The sequence below is a fragment of the Entelurus aequoreus genome, linkage group LG15 (assembly GCF_033978785.1).
Source record: "Entelurus aequoreus isolate RoL-2023_Sb linkage group LG15, RoL_Eaeq_v1.1, whole genome shotgun sequence".
Lineage (NCBI taxonomy): Eukaryota > Metazoa > Chordata > Actinopteri > Syngnathiformes > Syngnathidae > Entelurus > Entelurus aequoreus.
The window spans coordinates 21,819,065-21,845,704 of NC_084745.1; the positions used below are offsets into that span (position 1 = coordinate 21,819,065).

Sequence of the window (26,640 nt, forward strand, 5' to 3'; positions counted from 1 at the left end):
AGGACAGCAACGCTCGGGTGACACGCTGGTTCCTGGAACTGCAAAGTTATAAATTCACCGTCGAGCACCGCCCTGGAAAGGATATCCGCCACGCCGACGCGATGTCCCGCCGCTACGAAGATGAGGAACAGGAAGCTCCTCGTACCAACAAGGAGCTTAGGGGGGGATATGTGGAGCATCACAATACCTCCGAACAGGTGAGACTGGGCAGAGGGCCAGCCATCACAGTGAAAGCATGCACCAGGGGGTCAAACTATGCCACTCTTTAGGTGTGGTCATTGAAGGCAAGTACATCCCTAATTTTATCCTCAATCAGGCTGATGTGTGGCCACCTGTCCCAAGGCAGCTGTGTCAGGTTGGCAATCACTGTGTTTGAGTTAAATAGCACCTCAGTGTTTGACTCATTGTGTGGCTGGCTCCCTGCTGGGAAAGGTCTGCTTCCATCGGGCGGTAAGTGTGTTGCTCCACTGAAATATAGTTTGTAAATTAGTCTGCTAAATGTGTAAGATGTTTGATTCATTGAAGGCTGTGATTTATTGAACTTTGCACTGATTAGAGTTTCTCTGCTATATGTTCCAGGCAATTTAGGAGACATGATCAAGACTTGGAAAAAGTGACAATTTGTTTGTTTCAATGGAAGTCCCAATCGGGAGAACTTTAAGTTAACCTTTATTCAGAAAAACTGACTGAATAAAACAACGCTGCGGCGTTTGAACTTTAAACAGAACTGTCTCTGGGAGGTTGGTTTGTGACCGCACATCACAATATATATATATATATATATATATATATATATATATATATATATATATATATATATATATATATATATATATATATATATATAATGTAATTATGATTATTATTCATTATCAATAGTGCTATTGGTATTTTTATTGCTACATTTTTAGTGCAATTATATCTAGACTAGACTTAGACTTCGACTTCCTTTTTATTGTCATTCAAATTTGAACTTAACAGTACAGATAAGGACGGAATGTATTGTCATTTCTAATATTTACCTCATTAACTAGGCTACTTATTTGCTATAATTTTTTGTATCATATTTTGTTGTTGTTGTTGTCGGGGTGGACCGCTCGCTTGTGCATCGGTTGGGGACGTCTCTGCGCTACTGACCTGTCTCTGCTCGGGATGGTCTTCTGCTGGCCCCACTATGGACTGGACTCTCACTGTTATGTTGGATCCACTATAGGGACTGTACTTAGAAGGGGTTACCCACATATGCGATCCTCCCCAAGGTTTCTCATAGTCATTCACATCGACGTCCCTTGTGTGGGCTCTGTGCCGAGGATGTCGTTGTGGCTTGTGCAGCCCTTTGAGACTTTTGTGATTTAGGGCTATATAAATAAAAATTGATTGATTGATTGATTGTTGTTGTTGTTGTCTGTCTGTCTTTACCCCTCTTCTCCCTGCAATTTCTCCCTCTGTGTTCCTTTTTTTCTTCTTTCTATCCCCTCCTGCTCGGGTTCGGCTGCCAGATATGGGCATTTACATCAACAATATGATTTGCCAGAGGGCTGAACAGTGCAAAAAAAAGAAAACCCAGAAAGTTAAATAAAACAGCTACCTGTAAAATGTAATCACACAAATCTTATATGCAGGCTATTTTATTTGTTTAAAAAATATCTACATATTGGTTTTGAAAATGAGAAGTATCAAAATGATCGATTTCATCATGCTAGTATGGATTTGATATTGACACCATACTTGGCATCAATGTACCCCACAGCAAAAAGGTGTTGGTAAATTTGTACACAAATCTTAAAATTGTTGTGTTTTATTTTGATTGGTGATCACAAAAATAATTGCGAAAGTTCCAAAATCATTCAATGATATTGAAAATATTTAAGTCACAAGTATCAGCATCAGAACCTGGATTTACTTGGTATCAGGTCGACATCACTAGCTGCGATTTCGCCCACCCCTACTTGGCCAGCAGGTGCTAACTTTGCTAACTTTGACCAGTTGGGCTCTTGGCATTGACAGATACGCTTTGTGTTCACAGTAGTTGTGAATTCCACACTCGTGTGTTGAAGATGTGCCGTCATGCCAATCTGGATCGCGAAGAGGACTTGAACCGGTTCAAGTAGAATGTCAACAAGTGACACAAGACATTTGGAGCAGTTGGAGGAGAAACACTCAGGGAAGAACAAGTTACAACTACAAGGTGGGTCCAAAATATATTCGAGCCAACACCTATTTGTATTATCTTACAAAATACATTCTAGCACGTATGTCTGTTTTATTATCATGTAAACACATTCCAACACTTGATTTTACTCATGTTATTGTTCATGTCTATATCATGTTGTACAGTTTCCTTGTTGAGGACCTAGCGATTAGTGGTGCTAAATCGCGTTCGTTCAACATCATGTTTAAATGTTCAACCGATCCATGGAGCTCGAAGATATTCCGTAGATTTTCTAAAAATGCCTCGACATAATGCAAATGGTCATTAAGCAATTCGGCGTGGAAACTGGAAATGTATTTATCATTTACAGTTTGTTGCGGGTCAACTAACAAGGAATTGGAATTGTATTTGGCGAGTGATGTTAAAAAAAGCTATTGCATTTTTTTGCAAATTCCATTCAGCCATCCATTTTTTTACCGCTTGTCCCTTTTGGGGTCAATATTTTTTTGTCATTGGGAATTATAACTTAAAATGTCAGTTTTATTGCATTTTGTTTCATTTACATTGTTTTGAATAGAACATTTAAAATCTCTCACGTTTCTCGTGTGTGCTGATATGACAACCATGTTCCTTGAATTTTTCAAAATGTAAAGAATGTGTCAGTGAATTACATGAGTTTGTCAAACAGTAAGCAGTATATATTTGATTTAAGTTTAATTTGTTCTTGTTGTTGTGTGGGTGTCACTCCATGCACTTTCAGATGTGTAACAGCTATCACCTCGGATACACAGCTGCATACATTGGAATCAAACCTATTTACAAGCTGGAAGCTTTAAAGTTTGCTTTAAGTGTGACAAAGTAAGGGTGTGGCTGTTTAAAAAACAAGTCTGGTGCTGCCCATTTCAATCATGGCAATGGCATTAAGATCCATTTGGATGCAAGACATTTAGGGTGTAATTCATTTGCAGTTGCGGGAACCTCTCAGTTATGTTTGTCTGTGTTGTGTACACACCCACACTTTTAGTTCAGGCGGGATCATTGTGGTTATGTAAGTGTTAGTTGCCAAAAGCAGCACACACCCACAAGCGGACCTCAAGCCATGAGCCGACATACCTCACAAACACAATGTTTCAGCCTAACGAGCCTGTCAAAGATAACAATTTGTCATCAGTCTGGAAGCCATCAAAACAAACGGTGACATAGTTTGCACAGTCCTGATAATGTGCATGCCACGTTGTAGAAGTTCTTATTTATGTTTTGGTCAACAAAAAACAACAGTGAACAATCAGGAATATACTGTACTATATGCCTCTGATCGCATAGCCCAATCAATAATCGTCATTCATATTATGTAAACTATTTAATCACATGTAACTTCTAGACTGTGGTTTGTGTACCACGCCAAAGAAGTCTGTAAATATGTACTGTATATGAGTATCATTGTTGATGATGTTTGTGCATTGTGTGTAAAGTTACGGTGGCCAAACATATTTAATATACTCGGTAAATAAAACCTCTGTCTTGTTTTTAATGAATACTTAGACCTACTACGCTACTGGTTTTTAATGTTGGTCTTTAAGGTGGTACTTGGAGAGCCAAGTGTTTTCTGAGGTGGTATTTGGTGAAAAAAGTTTGAAAAACACTGTTCTAGATCATCGTGCAATATTTCTTACCATATATCTCTGTCACAATAACAAAAGTATCATTGGGGTTCATGAACTTGTAACGTGTACTTCTCGGAGCCTGGCAACCTTCCTGGTAGCTTAGCTAACTTATATTTTGTTCAGCGAACTTGCAGCATTTATCTTGTTCAGTTGTTTGGATTGAGAGGTTTGCATATGCTTTTTGTTGTTTTCTGCCTGTGTTTTATTAAATAGGACTGTCAAAAAAATTAGGTAATTTGTGATTGATCTAAAAAAGAAAATTTTGCATTAATCTTCTATATACGCAGATTAATCGCGCAATTTATTTTGCCTGTACATGCTCCTTTATCGTAACTGCGGATGATTTTTTTTTTTTTTAATCAAAAAATTTGTCCTTTGACAGCACCAGTTTTGTGGTGTTGGATCATTTTTGTGTGTGGTTTGGATTGCTAAAAACAGTTAAGGAATATATTAACTTTTTTCAACATAGTTAGCTTTAAACACAGTTGGCGTGTAAACAAAAGATATGCATCGTAAAAGGTACAATATTATAAAGATGTGTTGCAGTGGTCCAAAGTTTATACTCCATGGTTAATTATTTTATCGGCATGCAGCACCCAAAAAAAGTAAGCAAAAATGGAGGAATAATACCGTCTAGCAAAAAATAGAGAGAGAAAATGTGTAATGTAACGATAAAAACCTGAAATGGTGGCACAAGTTAACATCATGTGTGCTTCATCGTGTGCTTTAGTTGCACAGAACAATCCTAAGTAGAAATTAGTTAATTATGAGTAAAACTTGAAAATAATTAGATTTCTTGCCACTTGAAACACAAAGATATATACTGTAAACTAGATATAGTCCACTGTCTTGGGCTTATTGCTGGTTTGTTAAGCCTGAATGTTTTTTTTGTGATGTGTTTTGATTGCTTCAAATGGCCTGCAGAAACGTCAGAATCCAGAACATATACATGAAAGGTGTGCTGACAGCTTGGCACTAAACCTGCATGGTGATGTTCCTCCTGTCAGGTCATGCCAGTCGTATTTGAGCAGCATGGCATGATAATATTGTAACAAGAGAGGTTAATGAGCAGCTATAATTTCTTTGAATGTTCATGTGACCCCTGGCTGCTGGCTCCCTGTTTCATGTCCTCACAGGAACAGCTGTAAAAAAAATAAAAATAAAAGACTATCTTTCTGTAACGGTGTGTTTAAGGATCAATTGTTGCCTGCAAGTTTGTCTTTGTATTAATTCCTTATCTTTGTTGTGTTGTCATGCACACTTAGATCCATCATATGCATTTGTGTGGCTGTGTAAGCTGCGCTTGCGTTGTGTCAAAGAAAGCGTGGCGTGATATGGATGATATAACCGCCACTTATCAGTTCAACTGATTACATGAAAAAGAAGCTGATACAGCACAGGGATTTATGAGGCTGTATTCACTGGGTCAAAAGCAGAAAGGGGCGGGGGGACTGCGAATAACAAAATGCTCTCTATACAATACAAGACATCAGACTAATTACCCCGCAAACTATAACAATGTGCAGCAACGCAATGTAAATAACGTGACTTGTTTCAGTGCTATGGTGATGGAATGTATACAACATTTTTGCTTAGTTTTTCTTGTCATGTGACTAATTACTTTAAAAAGAAGACAAGCTTTGTATAAGCAGACGTGCATTTTGTGTATAACTTCACCTTTTAAGGTATTTTATTCCTGTGGATGGTACACAAAACTCAAATAAAGTCTGGGTTATGCTGTGCGTCGAGGCGGAATTGTTTGCTACGCCAGCTCGCTCCTCCCCCTCAAAACCCTCCTGTTAGCTTGATGTTGACTCTCATTGTGGATCAGCATTTCCAATAAAAGGGGACGGTGGTATTTGTCAGATTGGATTCCGCTACAATAACACTGCCCATCCCTTTGATTGCCATTGTTTACTCCCGACAAAAATAGCTTGCTTCTCCCCTCCAAACTCTTCTGTTGGCTTGACGTCGACATTTCCTCTGATTTCAAAACATTTGCAATAAAAGTGATGGTTGTGTTTGTAGGATTGGATTCCGCTACAGTAATGTCTGTTCCTTCTAGGGCTGGGCGATATGGCCTTTGTTTAATATCTCGATATTTTTAGGCCATGTCACGATACACGATATATATCTCGATATTTTGCCTTAGCCTTGAATGAACACTTGATGCATATAATCACACCAGTATGTGTAATGTTTGTAGGTGTACTTTGTTGCTCACAATATGATGATTCAATGTGTCTACATTAAAACATTCTTGTTCATACTGCATTAATATATGCTAATTTTTTTAACTTTCATGCAGAGAGGGAAATCACAACTAAGTCAATTTACCAAAACTGTATTTATTAAACAGTTATTAAGCAGTGGCACAAACATTCATGTAATTTCAAAACAGAAAGTGCAAGATTGTCAGAGACATTTTAAAACAAGCTATAAATTCACTTTTGTGAATGATGTCACCAAGATGGCATATCAAAACAACACTAAATTAAAGTGTACTTTTTGTACAGAACGCCACTACAATAGTTAAAAACAAAGTGCACTTTTGTGCATTAGGTCACACAAGATATTTCAATAACTTGTCAAATAAAAATGAGCTGCATAATAGGTTCCTGCGGATATTATCTCCTTCTGTTGTTGACTTTTTTTTTTCAAACGGTGTTGATGTGGAAATAGTTGCTTCGGCATTTTGTTTGGTGTGGCACAGGCTGGAGATGTTGACATGCAGAGTTTCAAGCACTCCTCAATCTCTAGCGGGTGACTTTTCAAATGATGCTACATTAGCAGTGCTGCTACTTTTTGTAGCAACGCTTTTGCCGCATAAATGTTGAACATATTCCCAAACCACCGCCGGACGATGGATCCCGTGCTGTTTTTCTTGGGAATTCATTCTTCCTCCATTTGTTACCAGATTCGCACCTTCTCTCGTATTACCACCCGCACCTCACCGTTAGCATCACAGCAGACGTTACCATGTCGCTGCCTCTCTGCTCCGCAGTAGCATGTGACGTTGCACACGTGACATATGTAAGAAGGTGCGCTTGGTTTACGTCTCTGTGAGAAGGAGAGACAAGAAAGAGTGGGAAACGCATGCAGTGTAATGCCCGCAGCTAAAAGCAACTGCGTGAGAATTTATCCTCGAATATCACTATATAGTCATTTTCTATATCGCACAGAGACAAACTCGCCCTAGTTCCTTCTATTTTTGTTGATCACTCGCGACAAACCCTTCTCTTGGCTTGACGTTGACCATTCCTCTGATTTCGGAACAACATTAGCGATAAAAGTCATGTCAGATTGGATTCTGCTACAATAAACGCGCCCTTTCCTCCAATTGTCATTGATCGCGCCCAACATAAGAAGCTTGCTCTACCCCCTCTGAACCGTACCGTTAGCTTAAAGTTGAATCTTTCTCTGATTTCACAACAACATTAGCAATAAAAGTAATGTTTGATTTAGTCGGATTGGATTCCTCCACAACAACATTGCCTGTCCCTTCAATTGGCATTGATCACTGGCGCCAAAAGAAGCTAACTTCCCAAACTCTTCTGTTGGCTTGTTGACGTCGGCATTTCCTCTGATTTCAAAACAACATTGGCAATAAAAGTGAGTGTTGTGTTTGTCGGATTGGATTCCGCTACAATAATGTCTGTCCCTTCTATTTTTGTTGAGCACTTGCGACAAAGAAGCTTGCCCCTCCCCCTTCAAACTCTTTTGTTGGCTTGATGTTGACCATTCCTCTGATTTCGGAACAACATTAGCGATAAAAGTCATGTCAGATTGGATTCTGTTACAATAAACCCGCCCTTTCCTCCAATTGTCATTGATCGCGCCCGACATAAGAAGCTTGCTCTCCCCCCTCCAATCCGTACCGTTAGCTTGATGTTGAATCTTTCTCTGATTTCACAACAACATTAGCAATAAAAGTAATGTTTGTATTTGTCGGATTGGATTCCTCTACATGAGGGGTGTCCAAAGTGCGGCCCAGGGGCCATTTGCGGCCCGCAGGTAATTATTTAACGGCCCCGCGGCACATTCTAAAAATACGATTAAAAAAACAAAAAACATAAAAAGTGGTATAAAAGAGCAAACAGGTGAAATGTAACAAGAACATGTTGCAATTTTACTCTAATAACACAACGCTGCCATGCAGGCTGTTTCTTTCTTTAAAAAATAATAATGAATCAAAATCAATGTCATTATGAATTATTGACCTATTCAAAGCTCCAATTACGTCACATTAAATATTCCACTTTGGAATATTTTTTGGGGGAAATATTTTGTGTCTGCCATATAAAAACTAAGCTGTTTTGTTTAAAGGGCCTAAAACGAACAAACAAAAAACATAAACAACAACAAAAGTTATAATTGACGGATAGATCTGAAGTTGATCTTGAGACTATTGTGTTAAAAGTTTTTTAAAAAAGTATGATTTATTTTTTAATACTTTACTGAGCAGGACCCTTTTGGATCCCTAATAATTTTAGTGGGACTTTTTTTTTTTTAGGTGTCTATTTAAGTTGCTCAAAAATAATAATGAATTAATGTTGTTATGAGTTATGCTATGAACTCCAATTATTATATAATCTGAAATATTCCACTTTAAAATGTTATTGGGGGAAAATATTGCATATTTTGTGTTTTTTCCATAAAAAAACTGGGTTTTCTTTGACAAAAAGAGCATACAACTTAAATCTTGAAAAAAACACTTTATATTGACGATAGACCTAATGTTGATCTGGAGATTTAGACCTTGAATAATAATAATACTACTAAATAATGACACATTTTAAATATTTTTTTTACCTAAACCCTTTGGGGTCCCCAGGATCAAGCCTGAGTGGAGGCCTAAATGTATATTTTTTTATACATATATTGTATTGTTTTTTAAAATAAAAAATATCAAAATGGCCCCGGCTTGCTTTGATATTTCAGTGTGCGGCCCTCAGTGGAAAAAGTTTGGACACCCCTGCTCTACAACAACATTGCCTGTCCCTTCAATTGCCATTGATCACCAGCGCCAAAAGAAGCTAGCTTCCCAAGCCCTTCTGTTGGCTTGACGTTGACTTTTCCTCTAATTTTGGAACAACATTTGCGATAAAAGAGACGGTTGTATTTGTCGGATTGGATTCCGTTACACTAACACTGCCCGTTCATTCAATTGTCATTAATTGCTCTCGACATAAGAAGCTTGCCCCTATCCCTGCAAACCCTCCTGTAATGGTGAATTTACCTCTGATTTCGGAACAACATCTGCAATAAAAGTTATGTTTGCATTTGTCGGATTGGATTCTGATGCAATAATACTGCCCATCCCTTCAATTGTCCAAGGAAGCTAAATGCATAGAAGCAAAATCCAAGCTTAAGACCCAAAAAATGCCTCAAACACTAAACACATTTTTTAAATGGTAAAATACAAGTGCAACATTTGGCTGCAGCATTACTTAAGTGTCTTGCAAAATCCTGAGAAGGTGCAGGACGTTTGCAAGTGAATGAGAGATGTGCTTACGGTTATTAAATATTTACAAATTATTAGATATTGGGTGACTGAGATATTTTCTGTAAATAAAATAAAATAAAACAACCTTAATCAAAATCTCTGAATTTGTGGGAATCCACTGTACAATCATCACAACTTGCCATGCAATTCTGCATACTGCAAAACTTCTCATTATTTATTACAAACATTAATAAACAATTGATTTAATATTTACATTGATTTGACTTTGCAGATCGGAGAATGGGCTTGAAAATCTACGTCTACAGCTCTGTTGCCGCCGAGCAGTCACGCAGGAGGGAACGCCCTCAGGTAAATCACACACTTCTGACTCCTGCCACCAGCATTTAAGACTGTTCGCACACAAGGATAAACGCTGTTTACCCACAAAAAAAATGTAAATGCCTGTCGATTAATAAAGATCTAAAATGTATCAATCATACCATGTAAATTGTAGTGGTGAAACTCAATTGACAAAATGATTGTATGGTAATATGAAGATTGGACACAATGATTTGACAGACTACAATATTGGGGAACTGTATCAAACAACTTTCAGGTCTGGGGAACAGACTGTCAATAGCATACATTTCTGCCTTCCCCAGGAAAGTGCTGACAAACTCCCACCTGATTAAGCATTAAGAAGGAACCCAGAGTCAATCAACAGCAGTCAGTGTTTCGTGGCCAACTACTAGTGGCATAATGGCCTATCTCCTTGTATCCCCTCAGCGCTCTTGACTCCTGGGAGATGCAACAAAACATATGCCATGCAATTTACTATATGATCCTAAGGGTGTCAAACGTACGGCTCGCATACAGGTTTAACCCAGCGTGCGGCCCGCAAGATGAGTTTGCTATGTATAAAAATTAGCTGCAGTTTTTTAATGAAAGAAACCGCTGTTCTAAATGTGTCCAATGTGGCTTAGACTTAGACAAACTTTAATGATCCACAAGGGAAATTGTTCCAAATTAACATGAGCTATCCCAATAGCAATTCAGGTGTAACGCACTCACACATCTCACTGTTTAAGATGACATGTCAGCTGACTTTGAGAGCCCTGTAGATTGGCTGCCGCTACTCCAATCAGCGCAGGTGCAAGCAATCAGCTGCTCCTGTTGTGGTTGGCGGCAGACTATTGCTGTAGCGACACACCATTACCTTATCTTATTGTAAAATATCCACTCAATGGATAAAATAACGAAACGGTAATATGCAAAGACTTAAGTGAAGTGTGAAGTGAATTACATTTATATAGCGCTTTTTCTCAAGTGACTCAAAGCGCTTTACATAGTGAAACCCAATATCTAAGTTACATTCAAACCAGTGTGGGTGGCACTGGGAGCAGGTGGGTAAAGTGTCTTGCCCAAGGACACAACGGCAGTGACTAGGATGGCGGAAGCGGGGATCGAACCTGCAACCCTCAAGTTGCTGGCACGGCCGCTCTACCAACCGAGCTATACCGCCTTAAGTCAGCTTAACCATCATTTTTGTCGTTCGAGTTCCGTGCAGTTGCAATTCGTTGACGGCATGATGTGCACACTGAACTCCATTGTAAAAATGTGTGTTTCTACATTTGTTTGTTCTATTTTATTTTTTGCTTAAATCTACCATGTTCACATTGGTTAAGTTCGTAGTTATGTTACCTATAATTCGGATATCATGGTGTAATTTTTTGACAATTGTTTTGATAATACTGTAATTGTAATATTTGAATGATGGTAAATTGTGGCAGTTGTGGATTTTACCAATGTGGCAGTTTGAGGAAACGCTCGATTGCTTTTCCAAACACGTCTTTAATGGTGAACTGCCAACATGACATAGCTGAACAGGAAGTGCTTAAAGTTGAATTGCTTTGTAAAAAAACACTGAGAAAAAATCTGAATGCATTTGGTTCTTCACCTATTTTTTACCCAGAATGCTTAACTAACTTTAAGTGTTTTGCCAAGAGGATTAGTGTGATGTATACATTTTAAGAATGTGCTTGTTCTATTTTTGGCCATAGTAAAACAACGAAAAAAATATTTTGAAGTTGTCTTATTTTTAAATTCTTATGCCATGATTTTATCAGTCCGGCCAGCGTTGGAATAGATTTTCTTCCAGGGGCTGCACCCATAAAACGGTCAGTCTACCCCTGGGGGAGCTGTAACTACTAAAGTAGCTTACCACCACCACCAAGTATGGAGTGAATCCTCTTGCAAGACAAGTACACAATCGCTAGACGAGGCTTAGCTGTTTGTGGTTAACAGCTATAAACACCAATTATTGTATTCCGCCGTCAAAATTGGGGGCCCCTGATTGGTTTGGACCCCTGGGATTCAGCCCAAGTAAGCCTTTGCATTAAGACCGCCCGCAGGATATGTGCGCGCCGGGTGCTTTCCTTTGATGTTTCAATGTTTCAAATCATTACACCTCTGAGTAGGGTGGCCTATCGGATTCTTGGGATCGCACGTGCCACCCCAAGCCACATCATAAACACGCCACTGGTGCTCCATATGCAGTTATTTGCCTTATTAGAACAACTAGTCAGTGCTCAACCAGAAAAAAAAGAAGAAAACATGGTTGCATTGTCTTTTTATTCTTTTGAGCAGTGGTTTTGTCATCAATAGTTCAATTTAACCAAGCAATTCCTCTGATTCCATTACAGCACAAGTAATTACTGCAGACAGACAAAGACAAGTGGTGGACCACAGCAGTGGACCCAGATATACCCCTTGTGTCCTGTTAAGACTCTCTAACAACCTGGACCTGAACAAATCCGAGCTCAGACTCAAGAGGAAGAAAGACTTGTGTCTACATGGGTAAGCATGGAATGTTTTTGTCATACACACATCCTTGCAACATTCTGCATGGTTGTGTGTCAGTAGGGCAGTCAGCACTTCTACCACATTCTGTGGTACATTACATGGGACATGTAAGTGTCAAAAAGACAGCCAAAAGAGGTTGGTCCATGAGAATAAACCTAAAGGTAAAATATAGTGTAGAAATGCACCCAATTGCAGGAAATGTAGTCTTGATTTTCAAAAATGTATTTCGGGTTTGTGTGGCAGCACTTTGTGCTGATAGGTATTTTCTAGGGCGGTGAATCTTTGGGTGTCCCACGATTCGATTCAATATCGATTCTTGGGGTCACGATTCGATTCAAAATATTTTATTTTTTTTTCAATTCAACACGATTCTCGATTCAAAATCGATTTTTTTTCCCGATTCAAAACGATTCTCTATTCATTCAATACATAGGATTTCAGCAGGATCTACCCCAGTCTGTTGACATGCAAGCAGAGTAGTAGATTTTTGTAAAAAGCTTTTATAAGCAAGCCTTTTATAATTTATTATTGCAATCAGTTTTATCAACTGATTGCAATAATGTAAATTTGTTTTAACTATTAAATGAACCAAAAATATGACTTATTTTATCTTTGTGAAAATATTGGACACAGTGTGTTGTCAAGCTTATGAGATGCGATGCAAGTGTAAGCCACTGTGATACTATTGTTCTTTTTTTATTTTTTTTATAAATGTCTAATGATAATGTCAATGAGGGATTTTTAATCACTGCTTTGTTGAAATTGTAATTAATATTGATACTGTTGTTGATAATATGCATTTTTGTTTCACTACTTTTGGTTTACTGTGTCGTGTTTGTGTGTCCTCTAAATTGCTCTGTTTATTGCAGTTCTGAGTGTTGCTGGGTCGGGTTTGGTTTTTGAATTGGATTGCATTGTTATGGTATTGCTGTGTATTATTTTGTTGGATTTATTAATAAATAAATAAATAAAAATATATATAAAAAATTAATTTAAAAAATCGATTTAAAAAAAAATGAGAATCGATTCTGAATCGCACAACGTGAGAATCGCGATTCGAATCCGAATCGATTTTTTCCCACACCCGTAGTATTTTCCTTTTTCTCTCTTAATTGTATTCTTTTTTTCTGAGACGGTACTTACATCCCTGAATATATTATATTATCATTATTAGACTTATTTGTACTGCAGTTATAATTAATTGCCTGTTTTAATTCAAACGTATTGAATAATTTTCCAAAAAACATTAAGAATAAAACAAAAATCCATCATATTACATCTGAAACGTCAGCTATAGAAAGAAACGGCACCGTCCTTTTATGAAAACGTTTCAGGTTAAAGTGGAAATATAAACATAATCACATTTCTTTAAAGCGTTCCACCCATGAACTGCAGTTCAAAGACATGAAAGGTCCTTTTAGCTCGGACGTCGTAGGATTGTTTGTTGTTTGTGGCACATTTGCGCGCGCGTGCGCGCGTGCGTGCGCACAGAAATAACAATGGACATTAATTACCCATTGACGAGAAGCAACACGCCCTTTAACTGAATGTTTTCCACCTGCACTTCTTACATATCATGGATCATGTCCTTTTTTAGACATCTGGCACTGTGTGTGGGAGCGAGAGAGAGAGATCCTGTGTAGCACAGTGTGATCTTTGTGCAACTATGTAACACACACATTCCTGCTGAGTGCTTTTTTTTTTTTAAATGGGTATGGGGTGTGACTTCAGTGTGCGAAAACTCTTTAGCAGAGAGGAATGCCGGCCACCGTGTTCCTCTGCATTGCTGCCCCAAAAGTTTGATGTCTAATGGCTGAAAAACTGTCACATTACCGTACATAAGTGCTCTGTAGTTCAATATAGTTCTCTCTTTTCTAAAATCCCACTTAAGTAATCTCACGTTTTACACCCTACTTATAAAATGAATGACCTCATATTATATCTCAAACCAACAATCTGCTTTCTCCTGTTCTTCCAGTTCAGATGAGTCACAAAGGAGGAATACTTTTGGCTGCAGCTCTCAGGTAAGCATCATATTAGTTATCGTATTAATGTGCTCAGATTTGTTATTTAATTTTGATTGTCTAATATCCTCCTGGGAACCAGCAATCTGTGCAGTGGGCATTTGTCTGTTGCAAACCAGGACATTTGTAACTCTGACAAAATAAATAGACTAGGGGTGTCAAAGTCGTTTTCATTGAGGGCCACATCACAGTTATATGTCTGCCCTCACAGAGCCATTTGTAACAGTGAATAATTTATAAATAATATACGAATATAAATGTATAAGGATTTGCCTCATGATATTATTACACAATTGCCGATTTATTTGAATTATATATTTTTTTACATACACTTGTAAAATAAGCTCTAAATTATAAAACTGACTGCTCAGTTGCCAGAATTTTACCATAAAATTTACAATGTTTTTTACGTATATCGCTGTAAATGGTAAAACAATACCACCGTTTTTTGCGGTAAAGCCGGTTGTTTTTACAGTGTATTACCATAAATGGTACCACAGTGTTGATGGATAACTTGCTCCAGAATAATTTTCTCGATTAAAAACATAAATCAACTGTTATCAGTATTATTGATACTGTTGCTTTTATTAATTTTTGTTTTACTTTTTTGAAGAATTGCATTTAAGTACCATATTTTCCGCACTATAAGGCGCACTGGATTATAAGGCGCACCTTCAATGAATGGCATATTACAAAACTTTGTTTATATATAAGGCACACCGGATTATAAGGCGCACCTGTGCATCCATTAGATGGAGCTGCGCTAAAGGGAATGTCAACAAAACAGTCAGATAGGTCAGTCAAACTTTATTGATAGATTACAAACCAGCGTTCTGACAACTCTGTTCACTCCCAAAATGAATAAACAGCTGTTTTATTATTTTCCCCGAGGTAAAGTCAGTGACGTGGTGTTTTGTTTATCTTTTAACAACAGCAAGGTATAACATGTAGTGCAACATTTATATCACATAGTGGAGGGGAACTTTTCCCTGATTCAATAAACACATAAAAAACAGTGATACTGTTACGGTAAATCAAACGTTAGTGCAATCACAATAAAGTAGCACTCGAAATAGTGCAGAGCAATAACAATATATCAATAACTCAACGTTGCTCAAACGTTAATGTCACACAACACAACACACAAAATAAACATGTAAAGCTCATTTTATGAAGTTATTCCTCATCCACTAATCCCTCGAATTCTTCTTCTTCAGTGTCCGAATTAAACAGTTGGGCGGATATGGCATCCAACATGCTCTCGTCGAAGTCGTCATTAATCGAGTCAGTGTCGCTGCTGCTCTATTCCCGTGTTCTACTGCGTGACTGATCGTCTTAAGTTTAAACTCTGCGTCGTAAGCGTGTCTCTTAATAGGAGCCATTTTGGGGTCTTTACATAAACAAACAAATGGAAATCAAAACGGCACGTCTCGCGCAGTCATAAATCCCAGCATGCACCGCGCGCTTCTTCTTCTTCTACGGGGGCGGCTGCTTACTGTAGAAGAAGAACTTCTTCTTCTACGGGGGAAAATTAAGTTGGCGGCTGCTTACCGTAGTTGCGAGACCTAAACTTTATGAAAATGAAGTTTAGGTTTGTTGTGGCTCAATCTTAGTCCATATATACTGTAAGGCGCACCGGATTATAAGGCGCACTGTCAGCTTTTGAGAAAATTAGAGGTTTTTAGGTGCGCCTTGTAGTGCGGAAAATACGGTAGTATTAAGTATTGTATTTGTATGTTATCTCAATCGCTTTGTAAATTTGCATCATAAGTATTGTAAAGTTAGAACTGGGTTGGAGTTGGTGTTGGTCTATTTTCTTATCAGTGGTTAGCGCTCGTGGCTCACAATGAGAAGGTCCTGGTTTGTAATATTTCTGTGTGGAGTTTTCATGTTCTACCTGTGACTGCGTGGGTTCTCTCTGGGTACTCAGCCCTCCTCCAACCTCAAAAGACATGCACGTGAGGATATGCTGATTGGCAACACTAAATTGGCCTTGTGTGTGTGCATGTCATGGTGAATGTTTGTCTGTTGGCCCTACAATGAAGTGGCGACTTGTCCAGGGTGCACCCTGCTTTCCGCCCGAGTGCAGCTGGGGTCGATCAATTAACCTTCAGTTTGACACCTGTGACATAGACCAAAAACACATTTCTAAAGAACATACAATTACATTGTATGTAGAAATAACACATTTACGAATAAAGGCACTCTATACTGTAATAAGAGATTGTCTTATGTGGGATAGGAGCCCGACACATGAATTGTGTAGCCTACTCTTGAAAGCATCTCAAGATAGATTGTTATTTTAGGAATAATAAAGAAAGCACGGGGTGTGAAAACCAGTTTGTCAAGGTCTGAAGATTTCAGTGAGGTACACCTTGGGAACAGACAGACACATTACCTGTAAGTCAGAATTACATTTTCTCGATGCTGCTTTCTTTTAAATACAATTGCAAGAAGGGGAGTTGATAGGATTTTGGATTATGGACTGTGCCTGAAGCGTGGCCAGTTCGAGGTGTGTATACTCTGCACTTATGTTTATCTGGAGGGCCCGTAACTCATCCAACTGCTGGAACAATGCCAACTGCAGAGGTAATGACCAACTAAAAGGAGAAAAAAATCTGAATTTTCTATTTGGGATTGTCTAGCGCACTGGTATTTTTTTATTTGGAACACAGTCCTTGAGATAATAACATGGGGCAAAAATTATATATATTAGTTGTATTTCACTTGTTATATTGTATTCAGGGATGTCAAAATGAATGATTCAGTGCAAATGAATCCATCATCATTTATCAGATCAAAAATTAAGACAGTTAAGCTATCCGCAGCACAGAGGGACTCAAAATGTCTGAAACATTTCTGGCAAAGTTTGCACATTCACAAATTGACAAGTAGTGACAGGCTGCTACGCCAAACAAGTCAATGTGGAAGACGTAAACAGCACGTTGGCCTTCTCCATGGGAAATATGATGACAAAATACCATGATGGAACAGTCTGTAGGAAGAAATTTTATTTTCACCGAAACACTTCCATCTTAAAATAGCACATTTATAACACAGAACAGGGGTAACAAGTCCGAATTAATTTGGATCCATTTTTGTTTAGGTTTTTTTGTCATCACAAACATGATGTTAATGGTGTTTAATAACAATATGCGCATATATATTTCCTCCTTTCTTTAATGTCTTCTTTCGTGCAACTCGATTACCGTAATATAGACTAAAATTAATCCTAATTAATCATGATTAATCCAAATCAATCTACCGCAACACTGTGAATAATCTGATTAAACATCTTTACTCACTTGACAGCACCAATTATAGGGCTGCAGCGAGAAATAAGAATCTTAGTGCACCTTTCAATTCGATTTAAAATTCGGGGACTATGATTAAATTATAACTGTATAGATTGTTTGAGCATTTTTAGTTATTATATTGTATATTAACAATGCATAATGTTTACTATATTGTATATAATTATGTATGATACATGTTTTGTATTAAATTATTAATTATATTCTTAAAAGGTTTTTGGCTCCTGACATAAAAGGTATTGCATCATTTCTAGTTTTCAGATGGACCACGAATAGCGTAAATATTGTTTCCCACCTAGGCCTTCAGTGATGTCCGACTTCAATGATTACCTCTCATACCATAATTTATTTTCACCACATGACCATTGCTAGAGAAATACTATACAGGAACACAGTTACGCCCTACTGCGCATTGAATCACCTCAACAGTGTACAAAACGGGTTATTTTCTGGCGCATCTAAAAATCAATGAACCCGCATCAGCAATTAAAACATATCTTATGTGGTACTGTCAAAATTAAAATAGCAAAAAACATATTAAAAGTGAAAAAATAAAATATTTGAACTCACAATTTGTAGTACCCATTCGACGCTGTATAAGCCAGTGGTACTCCTCGTAGTCGGCTGATTCGAGTGGAAATGGAGGGCATTTCCCCATTTCCTCGCCAGAACAGCTGAGCTAGCTTCCGGGGTTGGCCGACATCGTCTCACAAGATGTAGCTTCTCTCTATATATCCTTGTTGAAAATGGCCTTGCAAATATATATCTGCCACCTAATCAACGCAACGCAACACTTCCTGCTTCCTGCTAAATTTAAACTTGTGAATGGATACTCACTTTGGAATGACAAGTGAGTATCTAATCACAGTCTGTTAACGTCAGGCTACTTAGATAGGCTACTGTCAACAACTTGTGATCTGATTAACTATCGCAATTGTCTATCAACTCTGTGTGTTCTCAAATTCATCCGCTAACGGTCCTGGTGAGTATCCAAACACAGGACGCGTAAATATCCCGTTCAACGTGAGGCCATCTAAAAAGCCTTACTGACAACAACTCGTGATCTGATTGGCTATCGCAATTGTCTGGACACTCTATGTCCCCGTTCACTTACAGCGCACGGACGCCCGCATTGTTGATTCTGAAGGCCCCGTGCAGATTTGGTACAGCATGGCAACATAAGCTAGCTGAATTTTGATTGGATACAAACGCTAACCTAAAAACAACACCACTCGAACGAGCATAATATGACATGAATAGAATATGAATACGTTTAGATATTTAGGGAAAGTAAATTAAAAAATAATTTCATCTTTAATTATGATCATGATTTCTGGTTATGTTAGGCCAGCAGAGAAGGCCTTGCTGGCCCTGACGGCCCACCACTATAAATATACATATGAACGACGAGATAGGTGAGAACTGTATTTGCTTGGACAAAACAAAACAAATAAACTTCACTGTCTTGTTTTTTCCCTTGAGTGTTTTATTTGTCTTTTTTTCCCCTCTTGTAATAGTAATTGAGTTACTATGTCAAACAATTTCTCTTGTGGATCAATAAAGTGTGTCAAAGTCTAAGTAATAAAATAAATAAACATCTTTACTTGGCGAGCAGGCATCTTAGTTAGAATTTTGTAACTTCTAAAACCACGGAATGCCGGACACTTTGCCCTGAGTAGCAATAAATTTGTGGCTGTGTCATCTATCTACCCATTCATATCAACTGTATGGCGGAAAGTTTAGCCGGTTACTGTCAATAGTATTCTCTCTCTTTTACTTGCTAATTTTCTCTTCTATTTACTCTGTTGTAATGTTGACATTTACAAAGCATTTATTATTTTTGTTGTTTCACTACTTCACATTCAAGGTACCTTAGCGCCACAGCTAGCATAGCTTGTCTTCCCTTTCTCCTTCCTTGTGTGTGTGCGCACTAAACTCTCTATGTTACTTTAACATACATAAATAATTGACATTTGGACATTTATCTGTCGATTTAGAATAATCCACGTCCCAATCGTGATGCATCAAAAAAATCGATAATGTTCCCATTTTCAAAGGATAGTAAATCAGTTAAGATATAATCTATACAAGCTGCACATGTCAGGACTGGGTCTATGGCATGGTTTGTTCTCCCAGAAGGCAATGGAAAGTTGGCGCGTGCAAGACGTGAATTTAAATACATTTTTAATTCTAACTCAAAAAAAGTACAAACAAAAGGCGCTCACAGTGGAGGTACAAAACGACTATGAAAACAAAACACTAGCACAAAGGCAGAACTAGGACATAAAACTAACTTGCAAACTAAGGCTTGAATAAAGAAAACTTACTTGGAACCAGAACAGGACATGAAAAAGAACAGCATGGATCATGAGCGTGAACAGAGTGGCAGGAGTGAATGTGATGTCGCCAGCACAAACAACAGAAACAGAAAAGCTTATATAGTGACATGATCAGTGAAAACAGGTGCGTGACTCTAACCGTGAACAGGTGCGTGACATGACAATGTGAACCAGGTGAAACTAATGGTTGCTATGGTGACAAATAAAAGTGCACAAAAAGTCCAAAACCAAATCCGAACATGACTAAAACAAAACATAATCACAGACATGACAGCACACTGACTAATCTCATGTATATCCAAGTGTGATTTCTATTGTCGTTATCCCTTGAGAATACTGCTGCCATTTTAGGGGAGATTGTGGTTGTCTATGCTGTGAACCATATTTTTCGGACTATAAGTCGCAGTTTTTTTCATAGTTTGGCCGGGGGTGCGACTTATACTCAGGAGCGACGTATGTGTGAAATTATTAACACATTACCGTAAAATATCAAATAATATTATCTAGCTCATTCACGTAAGCGACTAGACGTATAGGATTTCATGGGATTTAGCGATTAGGAGTGACAGATTGTGTGCTAAACGTATAACATGTTCTATATATTATAGTTATTTGAATGACTCTTACTATAATATGTTACGTTAACATACCAGGCACGTTCTTAGTTGGTTATTTATGGGTCATATAACGTACACTTATTCAGCCTGTTGTTCACTATCCTTTATTTATTTTAAATTGCCTTTCAAATGTCTATTCTTGGTGTTGGGTTTTATCAAATAAATTTCCCCAAAAAATGCGACTTATACTCCAGTGCGACTTATATATGTTTTTTCCTTCTTTATTATGCATTTTCGGCAGGTGCAATTTATACTCCGGTGCGACTTATACTCCGAAAAATACGGTATTTCTGTTTCCAGTACAGGTGTTTGGATTACCTATTAAATATTTTTTGTTTTGACAGGTGATTGGGCCAACTCCACTGCCAGACACCTCAGGAGATGTAACCAGGGATTTTCCATTACCAGAGAAAAAAACATTTCTGGTCAAACAAGACCAAGAGATTCTTGTAGTTTGCCATGAAGCCAGAAGTATATGTCAATTGCAGCAAAGATTGAGTGGTTACTCTGAGTTAGAGCAAACATTGAAGGACCAAGGTAATGTTGAAGAGCAGTCTGACCCCAGTGGAGCCATGTTGTCTTCTGCTATGGTGACTGTTCTGGCTCCAAATTGGACTGGCCGACTTCGACGGTCCAAGAGATTCGTGTCAACTGGGAGTTTAGAAACCCTGGCAAATCTTCAAGGCGGGGAAGACTCTCTTTCACAGGATCACACTCAAGAGGATGTAGAGAGTGTGTACAACATATCGCAAGCCCCGTCAAGAGTTCCATTTCAGTGTACCAGGCAGAACTCAAGGAGCTGGTCAGCTAAGAGTGGTCCTCCAAACATGGACTATGATTCAAAGAATAAAGTTGTCTGTACAACCCAGTTGGATATAAAAGAGACAGTGGGCAAGAAAGCAGAAGCAAGAATGACCATGGATGAATATCCTCACAACAGAAATTTGCAAGCTGGTCCTCAGGTGCGACACTCATCTATGAGTTCCAAACCAACAACAAGCAGTCTTCTTCTGTCATTAAGAAGATTAAACAGTCAAAAAGGGAAATCTAATCCTAGCCCGGCTCCTTCTGAAGTACCTCTGAAGAGTGATCAAAATGCAAAACTTTTCTCAACACATTTCTCGCATCCATTTGCCAAACCTGGGCAAGAACTGTTTATGTCTCTTCCCTCTTTGCCCATTTCTTCAAGACCACCTGAAAGTCACCCAGTTGGTTCCTCATTGCTGTCTAATCACCACGCAAGAGGCAAAACAGGCTTTCTTTCAACTGTACCCATAAATAAAGTCACAGATGACACACCCTTTGCCAAACCACCGCAAACAATGAACAGAACCCAGCCAAGTGATTCATTACTCAGTAGACGGGCATCAGAAAGGGCCCACAATTGGAGGGGTTCAGGCAGAAACCTAAACCTTTTGTCAGACAGCCCTATGTCTGCACCAAGACTTCCCCACTTTGACTCAAACACACCATTGGCCTCGTCTTCCAAGTGGCAACAAACTGGCCAGCAAGGGAGTTCCACTCCAGTTCTCACGGACACACCCAGTATCCAAAACATGCCTAACACACCCTTAATTCCTATTTGTAACAACAATTGTGATCCAGCAGCTTCTATCCTAACGAATAGTCTTAACCGTCAAATCTCTCATAATAGTAGCAACAGTCCAGCAGAGTCAGTTTGCAATGGCAACCTTTTGAGGAAGCCACCAAGAGCAGTAACTCAAAGTGGTAAAGAGAAATATTCTGATGACACAATTGACAAAGTAAAGCTCGCCAAATTACTGCTTGAGTCCAGATTAAAGAAAATGCAACCACAGAAGTCTCCATGTTTTTCTGACCGACCAACTTCTCTCCCAAGTAATGGCTCATTAAATGAACATAGGAGTGAATTGTCACCGAGGCCCTCGGAGAACAAAAATAACCAATGCTCTCTCAGGGTTAATGCCACACATCGTTCTCCCCAACACCAGAACTCTCCATTGCTTGATACCACCAGCACTTTCAAGAGTCAGGTAGACACCTCTGAAAGTGGCCGTGGTCCCCAAAATGATCACCAAAACCACCAATACGATTGTCCTTCAGTCAGAAGCACCGTAAAGACAACATCATTCCATGGTTCGACATCCCAACCATCTACCACAACACCACTTCTTGGTTTTGTAAGGAGTTATTCCCCCAACCCTAAGGCTTTCCGACCAAAATCCATGCCCTGTCTTATTCCTGCAGAAAATATTTGTAGTCCAGAATCTATCACACCTTCAAATGCCAACCCAACCTGTCAAAGAGCACCCCTTCCTACTCCTAAACCCTTTGCTACCCCAAGCTGTCCAAGCATGATTGACACTGATCCAAAAAGCCCCAAAGTGGGAGGCATTTTAACCACCCACTCAGAAAGGGAGAGAAAATATGTCAGCCTCCCAGGACATGGAAAGAGAGTGAAGCATGTCATGTGGGAGGACTGTGAGAATTCTGAGCCCTCTGACAGTTCAGCTCCTTCTCCGTTACCTCGCTCAATGTCTCAGCGACCCATTAGATCACCATCCATCTTCTCCTTTTTAAGATCGAGTAGTCAAAACACAAAAAACACTCCTCTTTGCACTACATCATCCAAGTCTTCCAACCCACAGGTAGGGAAAGAGGGAAAGTATCACTCTTCATCATCTGACTCTACTGATCAAGTATCGAAAGAGGGCAGCCAATCCAACCAATCCAAGCAACGCCTTGATCCTGCAGTGATTGTTAGTCGAGACAGACTTGTCCCAGATTCGCGCAGACTGCAGAGTTTGGTATCATTGCAGGCTGTTTCAGTCCTGTCAACTGGTCCTTCCCCACCTCCTGACTTGTCAAGTGGGTACAAGATTCGTTACAGCCCCCCACCTTACTCTACTCTCATTTCTAACCGTGGTGAAACTAAGAAAACAACTCCCAGGTCACCACTGTTCCAAAACTTTGATTCAAATGATAGGCCAAATCATGAGTTACATTCTCATCCAGTTGCAGATGCAGCTTTACCCATGTCCAAACCGATACCACCACCTAGGAAACTATCTAAATGTTCTCCTCTTCAGAATGAAATTTCATCACACGAGATTTCCTTCAGTAGTGTTTCACTGACAGATGATATCAACAATTGCAAGAATATCAGCCGTAATCAGCAGAATTGCCCCGAGTACAGATTTAGGGTCACCCCTCAGTCGCTGCATGATGAAAAGTATCAAAGCACCAAAATTGATTCATCTTGTCTTGGTTCAGAGAACACAAGAGTAGAGCCTTTGCAACGTTTATCAAAGATGCCAAGTGAACAGTCTCACGAAACTGTAAGTCATTCAAATCACAGCTCAAGTGGCAGCAGCTCAACAGAGAGCCGGTCTGTTAATGATGAAGTTTGTAACAAACAAGTGAAGGAGAGCCTAATGGGTAAATTCAAACTGTTTTCGTCAGAGAGAAACAATGAGCAGAGCCTGAAGAGGCGTCGTTTTGTCAAGAAGAGTATCAGTACACCAAACTCCAGGTCACTTATGTCCGAATCAGAAAAAGCCAACAAGACTAACAGGAAAATGGACCAGGTTTTAAACAAACTGAAACAAACTTTCAGCACAAGACGCTCTGAAGATGATCCTTCATTTCCGTGGAAATGGAGGCGAGCTTCGGAAACGCTCTCATTCAGTGAACTGAGTGGTACCAGTGATGCCACTATTGAGAGTAACATAACTTTAGAGCAAGATCAGAAAAAGATCATGATGAAGGACAACAAAAGGAGAAAAGATGGTGAAGAGCATGAACAGAACAGACACACCATCATACCAACCTTATCTTTGCAAAACTCCATGACAGAAGATAAATTCTTCATTTGGCCCGACCAGTCAAGTCCTAAAGCTAACCAGGACAAACTACAATGTATGTCAGACCAGTTTGATGTTCAACCAACAAACCAGTACCTTTTGTGTCCAGATAGGAGTCAGAGTCCGAGTCGTACTACAAAGTTTCGTAAGTCTACATCAAGTCCCAAAAGTCCTTTCTCCCCATTCTCCTCCCTTTCCCCGCTCTCGCCATATTCCTCACCCGATGTAGTAGACGATAGTGTGTTCTACAGTCCAAAGCTGCAGAACCGGATGGAGTCCTTATCACCAGGTGAACCCGGGGAGGGAATTAGCCTGGCGAGTTCAAGGAAAAGCCAAGTGTCCACAGGTCGACCAAGTGGAGGTCCAATGCAGAGCAAAGAACAACTCACATCTTGCTACGCTGACTTAAAGTACGGCATTGAGCCAGGGAGGTCCTTCTCTGTGAGCTCAGTCCTCTCCAGTCGGTCATCAAGGCCTGGACGAATCTCCACCGGGCCCAGGTTCATGAGTGTAGGTGACCTTTCTGAACCCGAATCAACTTATGGAGGAGCGGATGAGGATTTTAATTCATGGATTTCTATGAAAAGCAATCGAAGACCAAAATCCAATTACCTAATGCAGTACTATTTCCTCAGTGAAGCGGGTAAAGGCCGCTCAAGATCTCTCCCTCGATCGCTGACCAGCCGCCTGGCTCAGTGGAGTTCAGGGGTTCCCGTTTGTCCCCCTGCTGCCTCCACAGCCTCAAAGTCTCCCCATCTTTGGGGAGACATGAACACGAGTCACTTTGACTGTGATTTAGTGAGTCCCCCAACTCCTCCCCTAACACCTCCTTTGTCCCCACATACCAGACGCATGTCTAAACCCCCCAGTGTTTCCTCTCCAAATTTTCCAAGCCCACCTTTAGAACAACTGGACAACCTGTCCCCCAGGGGGCATTTGCCCTCCCGGGGTTATATCTCCAGCCTTAGCAGCACCTTTGAAGAGTCCTCTGACAGCAACTCAGACACAACGACAGATGACGAATATTACTTAGAAGAAAGCGAAGACGAAGAAAAAGAGACAGAATTGTAAGGGCGGAATAGTTTCAATTCTCTAAAATCTCTTTTGATGCGGGACTTTATACTGTAAGAAATAGGAGAGAGACTTGCAACAAGAAAGTAAGTCGTCGGACATAGCAAGTGACTAGCATGTATACAGATGTGTCATGTTGGCGAATTGTGGACAAGCTTCGATTTAAAAGGATGTATGTACTGTATATATGCAAAATATGCTCTACACATTTATAATGTACAAAAGGCTCAGCACTTCTATTTTGGACAGCTGTATGGCTCCAGTGCGGGATTTACATCCGTTGACTTGTTTTAACACTCAGGTTTGATGCAATGCATTAGCTGTATTCCACAGGGATTTTTTGTGCACAGATCATGGTTTTATTTTGGAACATATCATACCAGAAAAGGTCTTATATTTGGAGTCTAAAGATTTGCGCAGGCAAAACTGCAGGTGCAGCGAAATCACATAAAACCACTTGTCCAGACACTGGCTCTCAATAGAATATTCAGGGTCACCTTATATTTGGGTCCATACTTGTAAAAATTAGCCAAATGGTCTGTTTTATTTATGTTTATTTGCCAAATGGTTACAAGGATGAAAGGTGGATGTAATTCACCAACTACCCCACTAGGTAGTGGCACTACACTGTAACTTGCTTTTATCCACTGGCTGCTTGAATGCGTACAGAAAAAATCACAATTTCCACAAGGATACACCGTGGTCGTTCTATGGTGGGGTTTTTTTTTCCTGCTGCTAAGCAAAAACTCCATTGGTGAAGGAGAATCCATGTTTTTTCAAAATGATTGTTTTGTAATTTTATTTGTGCTGAGATGTTAATTTTCTTAACCACTTTTTTGGTAAAACGGTGGCGACTTGTCCAGGATGTACCCCACCTTCCGCCCGAGTAAATTTGGGATAGGCTCCAGCAACCCAGCAACCCCAAGAGGTAGAACATGGATGGATGGGTTTGGGGTATGTGGTAAATTAACCTTTGTTATCAAACATAAAGTGCTTGATATTGTTTGTCTTAATATTTGCACAGTGAGAGTTGAAAGTCTTAATATATCAGTTTTGTGAATAAATGCAATGTTTTAAACCTTTTGGAAACGTCTGCTTTTTGCCTGATTCCACTAGTTTTATTTAGTTGCCTACTATGGTGACCGTTGGTTAAACACACATGAGTTACACAGTAGGTTATTAAAGAGTCACACACACTGTGGTTTACTTTGTACCCTTACCTTTTGCACCAATTAGACGTTGCCATGGAGGTAACAGACATGACTTGACATCATCTGCTTCACTTGTCATAGCTCTGATTTAGGACTAG

The 26,640-nt window shown here is 39.3% G+C and overlaps 1 protein-coding gene across 3 annotated transcripts; it reads left to right on the top strand.

The window, feature by feature from the left end:
• Positions 1–434: 434 nt before the first annotated feature.
• zmp:0000000991 (uncharacterized) lies at positions 435–26,404 on the top strand. Of its 3 annotated transcripts, none has more exons than XM_062021054.1 (6): positions 435–450; positions 2,027–2,188; positions 9,555–9,631; positions 11,965–12,118; positions 14,103–14,148; positions 20,763–26,404. In XM_062021054.1, the coding sequence occupies exon 6, from the start codon at positions 20,991–20,993 to the stop codon at positions 25,329–25,331; it is 4,341 nt and encodes a 1,446-aa protein (XP_061877038.1). In that variant the 5' UTR covers positions 435–450; positions 2,027–2,188; positions 9,555–9,631; positions 11,965–12,118; positions 14,103–14,148; positions 20,763–20,990; the 3' UTR covers positions 25,332–26,404. The 3 variants fall into 3 exon arrangements, with proteins under 3 accessions (XP_061877038.1, XP_061877037.1, XP_061877039.1); XM_062021053.1 differs by lacking the exon at positions 435–450 and adding an exon at positions 1,903–1,960; XM_062021055.1 differs by lacking the exon at positions 435–450 and adding an exon at positions 1,942–1,960 and having other exon boundaries at positions 2,030–2,188.
• Positions 26,405–26,640: the final 236 nt, after the last annotated feature.

Coding starts and splice junctions, on each gene's coding strand:
- zmp:0000000991 (XM_062021054.1), top strand. CDS start 20,991: ATGTTGTCTTCTGCTATGGTGACTGTTCTGGCTCCAAATTGGACTGGC.